Genomic DNA, 14,172 nt, shown 5'->3' with positions numbered 1-14,172 from the left:
CTATGACTAAAACTACAATAACCTTAGCTTAGTACGAATCCAGAAAATCTACCTCCAGGTACAAAGAGTTAAAAAAAAAAAACAAAAAAACAAAAGTTGTAAAAGAAAGTCAAATATTTCTGTGCAAACAACTCAAGCATCAACAGCCAGTGAAAAGATAAACCAGCCCAGTACATAGTCCCAGTGTTTGGGAGACTGAAGTAGGAGACTCACAAACTCAAGGCCTGCCAAGGTTAGAAAGAGGAAGCCTGTCTTAAACAGGAAGAGAAAATATTTCCAGGAATAAATGGCCACACTTTTAATTGCAGCACTTGGAAGGCAGAGTTCAAGGCCAGCCTGGTTGATACAGAAAATTCTAGGCCATCTGGGGATAATATAGAGAGACCATGTCATGTACATATACTCAGCCACACAGAAGAAATTAGAGTAATACTTCAATATGAATGAAACTTCAAGACAATGTGACAAACTAAAAAGCCAGACACAGAAAAACACCAATAGTATGGCTGCATGTGGAGGAACATAGGCTACTTCTCTGAGACAGAAAGCAGTGTGGAGGCAGGATGGTGAGATCTTCAATGGTCGAGTTTCCACGCAGGATGATTAAAGAGCTCTGGAAATGGACAGTGATGAGGGCTACGCAGCACTGAATGTACTGCAAATAACTAGACTTACCATTTTGTGCCTGAGAGGGTTAAAGTAGACCTAGGGAACTAGCTCAGGGCTAGAGCATTAGGTAGACATGCCGAAAGCCCTGGCTTTGACCCTCTCTCTGTTCAACAGGGAAGATGGGTAAAAATGTTAAAATGTAAATACAACATTGTGCACGTTTTCCACAATTTTAAAAATGAACATCACCCACTTCCCAAATATACCATCATCATCTTCTAAACTCCACTTTTTCCCTTGTTTCATTTCCTCGATTTCCTTCTTCAATTCCCCTATGTTTTCCATGGCCTTTTTACGCTGCTCTTCTCGCCATTTTTCAACTCTTTCTTTTCGTTTTCTCATTTCTTCCTCCAGCTTATTCTGGTCAAAGTTCTTTGGGGAGGGAAAGAGAAAAAGAAAGAAAGAGGGAAAACCAAAATCAGAATTAGCAAGTGTACTCCACATGAGATTTTTGTTTGTTTGTTTTGTTTATTTCTGAAACAGGGTTTCTCAGCTACGAAGTCTTTCCTAAAACTTACTCTGTAGACCAGGCTGACTTCAAACCCACCTGCCTCTTCCTCCCGAGTGTTGGGATTAAAGGCGTGCACCACCACTGCACAGCTTATATGAGGTTTTAATAAGTTCTCAAAAGTATAAAAAAAGAAAAATGGATGTGTGTATACATTCCTAAATGCAAACCAGATTTAGTAATCACCCATCTTTATAATTAACCCTCCTATTATATTAAAAGCAAGGCCAGTGGGGTGGATGGCTCAGGAGATAAAGGCACCTGTTAACAGGAATGATCATTTCAGTTCAATATGGATAACTCATCTAGTGGAAGCAGACAATCAACTCTTAAAAGTTAACTTGAGGGCTACACTTGTGCCATGGCATGCCATGTGTGTAACCCCCACAAAACGTAATACAATTTTGGAATTACAAAGTCACTCCTGGTCATTAGCACCTGTAACCGCAGAAGGCTAGGGTTAGTTCCAGGCCAGTCTGAGTGATATACAGCAAGACCCTGAGAAAGAAAGGCAGTGAGGGAAGGAGCGATGGAAAGAGAGAACAAGGAAGAGTCATAACAAAAGGCACGTTCAATAAAGAAATATAATAAATGAGACTAGAGAGTTAGCTCAGCAGTTAAGACTGCTCTTCCAGGAGGCTCAAGTTTGACTCCTAACATCTATATGACGGTTTCTAACCATCAGTTAACACCAGTTCCTAAAGATCTGGTACCCTATTCTGGCCTATGCAGGCAGCAGGCACACACACAATAGTCATAATATAAAATAATCCAAAATTAAAAAAAAAAAAAACATGTTATGGGATAATCTTTCTGTATACTGTAAAGATGTGTCTCTCCAAAGGGGCCTTCTGACTGCTTTAATAAAGAGCTGAATGGCCAATAGCTAGGCACAGGAGAGAATAGGCAGGACTTCCAGGGGGAGAGACAGAGGATTATGGGAAGAAGAGAGGGGAACAAGACACCAGCGAGACACTGAAAGTTGGCCATTATGTACAGAGGAGAGGTAACCGAGGCAGGTGACAGAACAAATTACTAGAAACAAGCTAATCTGAGTTAGGGAAAAAGCCTAAGCTAAGGCCAAGCTTTCCTAATTAGAAAGTCTCTGTGCTATTATCTGTAAGCTAGTGACTCAAAGGAAGTCCGACTACATCCATACAATTATTATATCCTGGGGCTGGAGAGATGGCTCAGAGGGTAGGAGCACTGGCTGCTCTTCCAGAGGTCCCGAGTTCAATTCCCAGGTACCACATGGTAGCTCACAACCATCTGTAATGAGACCTGGTGCCTTCCTTGCCAGCAATACATTGTATGCTTAATAAATAAATCTTAAAAATAAATTATGTCCTATTAGACTGATAAAAATGACATCCCAACCTTGGCAAGGATATGAGAAAGGAAAGCACACCACTGTGTGCCTTAACCCTTTTCATTTTGATTTATTTACATACGCATGACAGTGGGCTGCACACACCACAGCATGGGTGCAGCAGACAATGTGTCGTCTGCCTTTCTTCCCACCTTCATGTGGGTTTCATTCAAACTCAGGTAGGCTTCCATAATAACTGCTTTTCCAGCTAAACCACTGTGCTGGTCCCAGATGACTAAAATCTGTATATAGTTTTTAGGCTAATTTGATAGTTTTAAATGGGCTGATCACATTTTCTGAGTAAAAACAGGTAACATAAATATGCAATGTTTTTAAAAGTATTCTTCAAGACTTTTATCTGCTTATATTACTGTTATAAATTACTTAAAAGTAAAACTAAAGAAAAAGAGTATCATTAAGATAATAATTATCAGCTGGCGGTGGTGGCACACACCTTTAATCCCAGCACTCGGAAGACAGAGGGATCTCTGTGAGTTCGAGGCCAGCCTGGTATACAAGAGCTAGTTCCAGGACAGGCTCCAAAGCTACAGAGAAACCCTGTTTTGGGGGAAAAAAAAAGAAGAGAAAAGAAAAGAAAAGGAAAAATTATCAGTCAGGTATGGTGGCACACTCCTGTAACTCCAGCACTTGGGAAAGAGGCAAACAGATCTATGTGAATTCAAGGCCAGCCTGGTCTACAGAGAGACAGCCAAGGCTCGGTTACACAGAGAAACCCTGTCTCAAAACCCCTCTCCAAAAGAAAAAAATAATAATAGAAAGAAAAGGAAAAGAAAAAGAAAGAAAGAAAGAAAGAAAGAAAGAAAGAAAGAAAGAAAGAAAGAAAGAAAGAAAGAAAGAGAAACAATTATTTGCCCAGGGAGCTCAGTGGTTAAGAGCAATGCCTGCTGTTCCAAAAGTCCAGCAACCACATGATGGCTCACAACCATCTCTAATCAGATCTTGTGCCCTCTTCTGGCTTGCAAATATACATGCAGGCAGAAGACCGATAAATAAATAAATATACTTAACCAATTTGGAAAAAATAAATTTTTTCACTGGGTGGTAGTGGCACATATCTTTAATCCCAGTACCCGAGAGGCAGAGGCAGGAGGATCTCTGTGAGTTCGAGGCCAGCCTGGTCTGTTGTGAAAACAAGATTGCCATTGCAGACCTGTTCCAAGCTGAACATACCCCAGCATCCTTCTCTTTCTCATCTTCCTTGTCGTCTTTGTCCTTTTTCTTCTCTTTAGAACTGTCCCCACCTTCTGCTTTCTCTTTGGATCTAGACCTACCAAAGAACAAAAGAGAGTAAAATACCAGCACTGGGAAACACAGGCATCATTTCTTCTTCACTGTATGACATATTTAGTAATGTGTATGTGTGACAATGCCTGTGGAGGTCAGGGAACAACTTGCACAAGTCAAGTCTCTCCTCCATTGGCAATGAGGGATCAAAGTCAGCTCAAACCTCAGCAGCAAGCTTCTTTACCACTGAGCCAGCTGAAGGTCCTGGAAAACTCATTTTAGACTATTTAACAGACTTGGACCGTTAATCCCAGCACTTGGGAGGCAGAGGCAGGCAGATCTCTGTGAGTTCGAGACCAGCCTGGTCTACAAGAACTAGTTCCAGGACAGGCTCCAAAGCCACAGAGAAACCCTGTCTCGAAAAACAAAAAAAACAACAACAAAAAAAAAACCCACAGACTTGGATCTCATTTTCTTATTTCTCTAATAATCAGCACATTGTCATAGTTCAACAAAAAATACCTGGCATAAGAAGAAAGTAATCTTTTAACACTAATAAAAAAAAATTACTAAACATTAGGAAATTTGTCTAAGAAAAACAATAACAAAACTTAGGATTGCAAAATTTTAGTAATTCATATATGTAATAATACAATCACAATGGATCTAAAATTTGACCTATGCCTCTAGTAAAATGGCTTAATTTTAATGATATAAAAAATTAATTGACATCAGGCTAACGAGTTGGCTCAGCTGTAAGGTGCACTGTGTTCTTGAAGAAGATCCAAGTTCAGTGCCCAGCAGCCACATTGAAGTGACATCAGCTGAAGCAGGTCTCTTCTGGTCAGTGCAGGTCTTGTATACAGGAATCCAGACACATATGCAGGCAAAACATTCATATACCTAAAACTCAAATATCCCATCTCTCCTCTTCTGTTCATAACTGGTGTTTCTGAGTAATTTCTGGATAGCCTTTCAAATTTGACAAACATACTCAGAGACGAAAAGACATTTTTCAGCCGGGCGGTGGTAGCGCACGCCTTTAATCCCAGCACTCAGGAGGCAGAGGCAGGTGGATCTCTGTGAGTTCGAGGCCAGCCTGGTCTACAAGAGTTAGCTCCAGGACAGGAACCAAAAAGCTACGGAAAAACCCTGTCTCGGAAAAAAAAAAAAAAAGAAAAGACATTTTCCAACAACAACTGTAAGACTGACCAGTTAGCTTTTTTTTGCCATCTAATTTGTCTTTTGCCTTTCTAATGTGTATGTTCTTTAGTACAGGAATGTTTGTACATGTGTTCATATGTGTGCATGCATGCGTGTAACAGAGTCTAAAGGACAATCTGGGGTAGCATGCCTTAGAAGCTGTCACTTATTTGTTGAGACAGGGTCTCTCACTGGCCAGCAGTTGGGTGATTTGGGCTAGACTGGCTGGCCAGCAAGACCCACTGGTAAGCCTGTCTCCTCCCTATCTCTGGGATTACAAGTGCACACCATGCCCTAAACTTTATTAACCTGAGGGCTTGGGGTTGGGCTAAAATCTCAAATATGAGTACTGACGGCCATCGCTTCCAGCCCTATTTCTAGTCTTATGATCAGTTTGTAAAATATCTTTCTATTCACGTCTGCTAAGAAGTTCAAAAACATAGATATGTTAAATTTAATAAAGTGGGGGGGAGACAGCTCAATGGGTAAATTGCTGCTTGTTGCTCAGGCCTGAGAACCTGAATATGGGTCCACAACCCCAGGGAAAGTTAAGACATGAGATTAGTTTCCCAGGAATTCACTGAAAACCTCCACGGCACATTCAGAAAAGCACGCTCTTAAAAAATAAATAAAGATGGTGGGCCAGAGAGGTGTAGAGCACTGACTGTTCTTCCAGAGGTACTGAGTTCTCTGGTGCCCTCTTCTGGCCTGCAAGCATACAGACAGACAGAACACTGTATACATAATAAATAAATCTTAAAAAATAAATAGGACATTTAAGGAAGTACAGTTCTTCACATGTGTACACACAGGCAAGTATACACACATGAACATATAAAACACACACACACAATCCCCACATTAAGAAAAAAAAAGCTTGGAAGTGGTGGCATGTGCCTCAATCCAGCACTGTCTCAGGAAAAAGAAAGAAAAATAGAAAAAACTCTTTCTGAATTAAATGACTTTTCTCTTTAAAATTACTAATATACAGAATATCAGACTGATTTTCTGATGTTAAACTCATTTTCCTACACTGAACTCCATGCACGCACAGGTGGTGAAAAATAAAGAAAAGGTCAGCAGAGGCTTCGCCCAGGGAGACAGATGCCAGGAGAGTGAAAGATTAACAATCCTCGGGAGGCAGAGGCCACCAGGACTGCACACATGGGCCTGTCTCAATATAAAATAGAAGGTAGGGCAAGAGAATGGAATATTAATTTGAAATCATTGTGTAACAGATATCCACATTCCCATAACCATGGTCAAGAGATAAAGCAGGGGATAGAGAGAGAGAGGTCTCCCGGTGGTAGAAAGCACCAATTGTTCTTCCAGGACTCTGGTTGAGCCCACCTGCATGTCAGCACACAACCATGTGTGGTTCCCTTTTGAAGGGATTCTGCACACTCTTCTGATATCCATGACCACCATACGGCACACGCTGCACAGACACATGTGCAGGCAAAGAACTCATCCACATGAAGAGATAAAATTTAGAATTCCATACGTCCTCCATCTTCCTTTCTTTCTTTGTGTGTGTTTTGTTTTGTTGAGACAGGCTGTCTCTAGAGAGCCCTGGTTGTTCTGAACTTTATATAGACCAGACTAATCTCAAATTCAGAGATCTCTGCCTACCTCTGCCTCCCGACTGCCAGGACTAAGGTTTATTTTTTATTTCATGAAATCCCAGAAGTATTGCACTGGCCTTGGTAAAATCAAAGTATAACTTCTAGAGCAAAACAATTTGGGAAAGGTAGCCACAACTGAATGGACGGGAACGGGAAACAAGAAAGCCACCACAGCCTCCTGGCTGCAGGGAAGAAGCGGTGACGTGCCAGGAGACTGAAGAGCACGCACGCAGGGCTAACAAGAACTTTTCAACTCAGTGTTGCCAGCGTCACAAGACACACACATTTAACTTACACAAGCAAAGGCCACACTTTCCAAATAGCAATTCAATAAGGTATAGCACAAGCTGTCTGCTCTTGCAAAGGAGCACTATTCCCACACCCCCAGCAGGAGGCCTCCTGCCTCCACTGGCACACACACAGAGTATACAGGAATAATAAGAATCTTTAAAAAAGTTGTCAACAAACATCTTAACTGTCTGAGAAAACAATCTCCAACGCACAGAAACTGATGCCAAGGATGTAACAAATACCGAGGGCTTGCCTAGCTGGCAACCAGCACGCCAACTTCAATACTCATCGCTGCCTCCACAAAAGACACTCAATTCCCAAAGAGATATTTACAAAACTTCTCACCATTAATAATATGTACTAAATAAGGGTACACTGTAGTGTTTAAAACCAGCAGAATCCACTAATCTCCAGCTGAATTATAAGCCCCATGACCTAATAAATAAAAGTTCTGCCAACAGTTGATAGCAAGAGTCAGGCTCTGCATTACTGATAAGGATGAACTGTACAATTACACAGCAGATAGGGTCAGTGACAGTGTTACCTATTCTCAGCCTTCTTGCTTTTGCTGCCAGGACTGGAGGACCGGGATCGCCGGCCCCGGCTTCTACTCCTTGAACGCCTCCTATCTCGGCTCCGAGATCTTCTTCGCTCTCGGCTTCTGTCTCGCTCTCTACTTCTAGAGCGCCTGAAAAGGAGAAATTTCATTTGTTTTGTGGCCAAAGGGAGTTATTATTTCAGATTATGGCTGTCCCAAACTGAAAACAGTTTCTTAAAATTAGGATCAACATTAGAGCAGCATTCTCAATTCAGCTAAACAGGACACAAGTGAGGCTAGTTCTTACAAAGATCAATGGAAACCTGAGGATACAATGATATCTGCTAACAAACATAACAAGTTGTAACAATAAACACTTTAAACCTGCCATCTATAGCAAAACCAATTCTCATGGACAGCACACAGCTGGGGCTGCAGCACAGCTCTGGGGCACTCGATGAGCTGTGCAAGACCTTAACCCCAGCAGCGGGGGAAGCTCGAGCCCATCAAGAAGATGCACAGAGCCTGTGCTAAAAGACCAGTGAGCTGCTGGTCACTACGTGCACCCCAACTCCATGCACCCCACTTCCTCATCCAGAAAATATGGACAATTCACTATATCTCTTTTTTTTTGATCGCACTAGCTTGGAACATAAGAGATCCACCTGCCTTTGATTCCCTGGTGCTCGGATTAAAGGCGTATACGACCATGCCCAGCTTCAAAGTTCTTGATCTAAAAATCTTACAATTTTATTTTCACATAAAAACTCAAATATCAGTCAGGCAATGGTGGCACATGCCTTTAATCCCAGTACTTGGAAGGCAGAGACAGGCAGATCTCTGTGAATTCAAGGCCAGTCTGGTCTACAGAAGAGAGTAAGTTCCAGGACAAGCTCTAAAGCTACAAAGAAACCCTGTCTCAAAAAAAAAAAAAAAACAAAAAAAACAAAAAAGGTCAGGCGGTGGTGGTGCACCCCTTTAATCCCAGCACTCGGGAGGCAAGTGGCAGGTGGATCTCTGTGAATTCAAGGCCAGCCTGGTCTACAAGAGCTAGTTGTAAGAAGGTTCCAAAGCTACAGAGAAATCCTGTCTCCAAAACAAAACAAAAAGTTAAATGATTAATTCAGTTAATATGTATTGACTGAATGTGGGAAACTGTCTGTGAACACAGAATACAAAACTGTCTGATTTCAACAGTTCCATCTGTCAGGAACCAGTGGTCTTCAGAAGAATGTCTTACCTCAGGCGCTTCCTGTCCCTGGACCGCGATCTTCTTTTGTCCCTGCTGCGAGACCTCTCTCTCCTTCTGTCTCTATCTCTACTCCTAGAGCGTCTGTCATCTCCACGTTTACTTCTTTTGTCAGAGGGTGAGCGACTCCGAGACCGACTTCCAGACCGTCCTCGTGATGCCGAGCGTTTGCGGTAGTGGCTAGAATTGTACCGAACCAAAGAGTAAGCTTAGCAAGCAGCTTGTATTTTACTTCTATGTGTAGCAAATTAAAACATGTTTGATTAGGAGGAAATGAACTACACCACAGTACATATGCAGGGGAAGTCGCGAAAGATGCCACACACAGTACCTCATGCACAGCACCTGGGAGGCTGAGGCAGGAGGATCACTATCAGGGGTTTGAGGTCAGGGTTTGAAGTCTGGGTTACAACATAAAACCCTGTCAAAAGGGCTGGAATGGCAGCTCTTCAGAGGAGTTTATATTCTGGAAAAAAAGAGACCACAGGCAAGTGAAGAAGTTGCACCACCACATGTCAAGTACTGCACTGGAGACAGACAACTTGCTCAGAATAAAAGAAAGTGAATAGGAAGTATGACATTGGGAGTGGCTGCCTTCAGGACTTGGTCTAGAATGGCTTCACCACCTAAACAACAAAATGCTATTGACTTAATGTCTCAAAGTGTTAAAACAATTAACTGTTGGGTTGTCCTTTGTTCATGTTAAAGAAGTTTTTTGTTGTCTTCTCCCCCCCTTGGTGTTGGGGGGGGATAAAAGTGTAAAGAAAATTCAATGCAACAATTTTAATATTCACTAAAACTCCCTCCCAGTGCTATTTACTTATATTTCTGATCCCCACCCCCCTACCCTGGCAAGTTGTATTTTTGTTGAAGCTGGTCCCCGACACTGACATCTTATATCAGACAACTTGAGAAGCTCACTAATAAAGTAACATTTTTAGAGATCCTCGAAGGAAATAAAAGCAGGAATCATGTGGACATACAGCGGAGACCTTCCAGGCAAACGACTCACAAGTCAACTCATGGGAAGGAATCTGGACTGGCACATGAAGGAATAGCAGCAAGGAATATGGTTAAACAAGTTAAGACAGTAGTCTAGTGTAGCGGCACACAACTTAATCCCACCAACTAGGAAGCAGAAACAGGCGGCATAGTTCCAGTCTAACCAGGACTACATAGTGAGACTCTGTCTCAAAGAGAAGAAAAAAGAAAAAAGAAAAACCACTCAAGAGATCAGAGAAATGGGCTGGAGAGATGGCTCAGTGGTTAAGAGCATTGCCTGCTCTTCCAAAGGTCCTGAGTTCAATTCCCAGCAACCACATGGTGGCTCACAACCATCTGTAAAGAGGTCTGGTGCCCTCTTCTGGCCTGCAGGCAAACATGTAGACAGACTATTGTATACATAATAAGTAAATAAATATTTAAAAAAAAAAAAAAAAAGAGATCAGAGAAATAACGAAGTAGTCAGAGGGTCTTACAATGATTACGTCTTTCATTGAGTAAGATGGAAAGCTACTGGGCCACAAACAATGGCAGACTCCTGCAGTGCCAGCTACTAAGACTGAGGAAAGATCACGTATATCATACTTTCAATTTATGTATGTGTATATTCATGTGTCTCAGTATGTGTGTGTGCATCCCATCTGTGCAGGTACCTAAGCAACCAGAAAGAGGAATCAGATCCCCCAGAACTGGCATTACAGGCATCTGTGAGCCATGGGGGAGCTAGAATTAAATCCCCTCGGTGAAAAATAGGTGCTTTCAACCACTCAACCATCTCTCCAGACCCATGAATAAATTTTCTTACAAGAAAATAGATAATAAACTGGAAGGAAGTGGCGCACACCTTTAATCCCAGCACTTGGGAGGCAGAGGAAGACAGATCTCAGCGAGTTCGAGGACAGCCTAGTGTACAAAGTGAGTTCCAGAACAGCCAGTTACACAGAGAAACCATGTGTCAAAAAAAAAAAAAAAAGTTAAAAAAAATTTAAGCCAGGCACACACCTTTAAACACAGGAGGTGGGAGGCAGAAGCAGACAAACATCAGTGAGTTCGACAACAGCCAGGATTACACAGAGAAACCCTGTCCAAAAAAAGAAAGAAAGAAAGAAAGAGAGAGAGGGAGGGAGGGAGGGAGGGAGGGAGGGAGGGAGGGAGGGAGGGAGGAACCCATTTAACCATCCAGGTTAAGAGACAGTGACGGAACTGCTGAAATATATCAAGATCTGCAAAGAAAACAAAAACACAGCCCAGAGCACGAGCACTGACTAGATTTAATGATGTCAAGTATGAGGGCACTAGGAAGAGCTGGATGTCTTCACATTTGACCAGAATAAGCAGAAAACTGAGGCTGTGCTGGGTGCACAGGCTGTGTGGTCCACCCCTGACACGTGTGAGGCCCCAAGATCAACTCACAGCAGCTTCCTCAAGAGGCTGCCATTCACAGGAGTTAATCCACTCACTCTCTGGGACTTCTCAGGATCTACCTCCTCCTGCCTCTCTCCAATCTTTCAGGAAAGCTCGGTATGTACAAAAACTGAGCTTGGTGCTGTTCTCAAGCACCCTGCTCTCCCTCACCTCTGAGCCACCACTGCTCCCTGAACAAACAAGAACATCAGCCAAGTACGGCATAAAAATAACAGTATAAAGGTAAGATGGGTGAAATAGGCCTGTGTAGGAAAGGTCTGGGGAGCCAGAATTTCATCTCTAAAGATCCAATGGAAACTAAGGCAAAAAATGGCAAGTTCTTATATCGTTATTTTTGAAGTGTCACTCTGGTTCCCGCAATACAAATATAATAATTATAACGGCAGGATCAAGAAAGGCAATTCAAGAGCCGGGCAGTGATGGTGCACACCTTTAGTCCCAGCACTCAAGAGGCAGAGGCAAGCTGGTTTCTTTGAGTTCAAGGCCAGCCTGGTCAAGACAGGCTGTGAGCTCCAGGACAGGCCTCATAGTTACACAGAGAAACACTGTCCCGAAAAAACAAAAGTCAGAGGCAGGAATGGGAAAACAGTGCAGAATCTAACTAGAAATGAGCAGCGTGGGTGAGAATGGGCCAAATATTGCTTCCAGATTTCTGGTCTAGCCAGATGAAGAACGTCTTCGAGAAATTTGAAAGACAGTCACATGAACTGTCTGTAGTCAAGGTGGTATAGCCTTTGCCTTTATCCGGATGCCGCTACTGGCTTTTATATCCGCAGAATTTCACGATGCTCCACTCACACTTTGCTCAGTTCCTGAACCTAAGTCATAATGACCTCGGTAAAGTGATGTTAGCACTAAAACAATGCAAAATTGTCATCCTCCCTAGGCACTGAACCAAAGTATCTTTCAAGATAATAATAATAACCTCAAGCCGGGCAGTGGTGGCGCATGCCTTTAATCCCAGCACTCGGGAGGCAGAGGCAGGCGGATCTCTGGGAGTTCGAGGCCAGCCTGGTCTACAAGAGCTAGTTCCAGGACAGGCTCCAAAGCTACAGAGAAACTGTCTCGAAAAGCCAAAATAATAATAATAATAATAACCTCAAGATCTTGAACCTGTTATCAACATCCTAAAGTTTTGAAGAATCTTTAATTATAATTATAGTTATAGTTATAATAAGGTGCGCACGTGAACTGTTTTAAAAAGACAAGAAGCGGGTAACAAAGTAATACGGAATCTATCTGCGAAGTAAATGTCCATGAAACAAGTGTTTATTGCAACCCAATAAGAGTCGCTCGTACACATATTGCAGGTGCGGTTAAAAAAAAAAAAAAGTCTGCCCACACGCTCCTTTTAAATGACTTAAGAAGACGACGCGCGCACGAAAGTAAACTACAGAGCGGAGTAAGCAACGTTGCAAAGGCGAAGCGATGAGGGAGTGCGAGCCGGGGTCAGGGCTGACGGAGGTGATGAGGCTGCTCGTCGGTGACCGGGCGGCCTGAGCTGCGGAAGGCTGCTCCAGGTCAGGGCTCGATCCGGCTGTGGCAAGTACAGGGGACTCTACGGCCCTGCGCGCCAGCAGCGCCTCCTCGCAGCCGAGGTGACCGGCTCCTCCGCGGCCACACGTGGGGCCGCCCCACACCCGCCGCGCCGCCACCTTCACCCGCTCCTCTCGGAGCCCAAGAAACCGCTCGCCCGCGGACTCACCGAGACTCCCGGCCCATGCTGCCGGCCACGAGAAGTTCTGCGCCCTGGGAGACGACGCGCAGGCCTGTCAAGAGGACAAAGGAGGGGGGCGCCAAGCCCTCCCGGTGCCGAGCGAGGACCGGCCCTACGCACTGGCCAGAGGTCCGGCAGGGACCGCCATCAGAGTGCGGCCAACGAAAACAGGATGTGCTGGCGCCGGGCGCGGAAGGAAGCAGAGGCGGAAGGAAGTGGCTGGTTCCCCAACAGCGCCGCCCACCGGCTGGAGGCCGCGCGACGCCGGCTGCGCCTGCAGTGGCCCTCGCCCGGATTCCCCGTGCAATCTGGATGATGCGCTGGAGTGGGACCTCAGCCAGGTCAGCCCTGCCAGAAACCTCTGAGTAGCCCTGCGCCAGAACTTTACTCTTGTGAGCCCTCTACTGCCACACCACCCACGGTAGATTAAGTGTGGCAAGTTCCACAGACTGAGGCGTTACACTCCAAAGGGATGAGGTCTCCTGGAACCGATTGTGGAACTCTCTAGCCGGAAAGAAATTATTGAGCCGTAGTTCTCATGACAGTTTGTCTGCTTCTATTTCCTTTTAATATTTACGAGATGTTCCTGATAGCCTGGGCCGAGAAGACGCCACCCCCTTGAAATGGGGTTACTGGCCATGACCTCTTTTCTAAAAGATTCAACGCTTTGCTTCATAATCATTTACATAATTATAAAATAATACTTTGATAAAATATCCTCCCAACAATATACGAATTTGTATGGCTGTGCGTGTGTAGATGAGGTTGGCTTTGACATTGTGGTGTAGAAAGCATTGCTTTAAATTGAACTTTGAGGATTTTTAATAAGACAAAAGCTAGATGTTAGATAAGGATTACACATGAAAATTTATTAACTTGATGTGGACCTACGAGTCATCCATTAACTATAAGTGATTTTTGTGTTTTGTTCTGTTTAGTGATTATATTTGTTCCATTGGTGATTGATTTTTGAACCCATTGTCCAGGATATGTAATACCTATTGACTTTGTGCTTCCTGTGCCAGGTGATTATGATAATCATTCTTTGTAACTGCTTCACTGAACATCTTTTAAGAATTGTAATACCTGTTCTTCTTGTATAAAAACCCTTGTTTGAGAGCTGCAAAATACACTCAGCTTCAAACTGCCTCTGTGTTTGTTTTTGTTTGTCACTACCGAATCCTTACCCACCTGGTCTTTGAGAAACCACATCCCAATAAACCCCATACCCAGCTGGGGTGGTCAGTGGCCCTCTACACTAGTGTGGCACGTGGTAACCAAGGAGTGGCAAACTTCAGAAACACGTGGTTTGCTTGGATGTAGATAGACAC

General features: G+C 43.6%; 1 protein-coding gene across 2 annotated transcripts in view; it reads right to left on the bottom strand.

Moving 5' to 3' along the window:
- The window catches only part of Ddx46 (DEAD-box helicase 46), a 45,458-nt gene extending 32,442 nt beyond the window's left edge, over positions 1 to 13,016 (bottom strand). For both annotated transcript variants that reach the window (XM_050143884.1, XM_050143885.1), the window contains exons 1-5: positions 12,830 to 13,016; positions 8,689 to 8,877; positions 7,455 to 7,598; positions 3,738 to 3,834; positions 876 to 1,041 (exon numbers count right to left, since the gene is read on the bottom strand). In XM_050143884.1, coding sequence (XP_049999841.1) covers positions 876 to 1,041; positions 3,738 to 3,834; positions 7,455 to 7,598; positions 8,689 to 8,877; positions 12,830 to 12,846 — 613 coding nt within the window. In that variant the 5' untranslated portion in view covers positions 12,847 to 13,016. The remainder of the gene's footprint in view (positions 1 to 875; positions 1,042 to 3,737; positions 3,835 to 7,454; positions 7,599 to 8,688; positions 8,878 to 12,829) is intronic.
- Between the last annotated feature and the right edge of the window lie 1,156 nt (positions 13,017 to 14,172).

The sequence above is a fragment of the Alexandromys fortis genome, unplaced genomic scaffold, assembly GCF_014885135.2.
Source record: "Alexandromys fortis isolate MF-2015 unplaced genomic scaffold, M_Fortis_MF-2015_v1.1 scaffold_1, whole genome shotgun sequence".
In the NCBI taxonomy this organism is placed as follows: domain Eukaryota; kingdom Metazoa; phylum Chordata; class Mammalia; order Rodentia; family Cricetidae; genus Alexandromys; species Alexandromys fortis.
The sequence above is the reverse complement of the archived record's forward strand: the minus strand, read 5'-3'. Positions and strand labels throughout refer to the sequence as shown.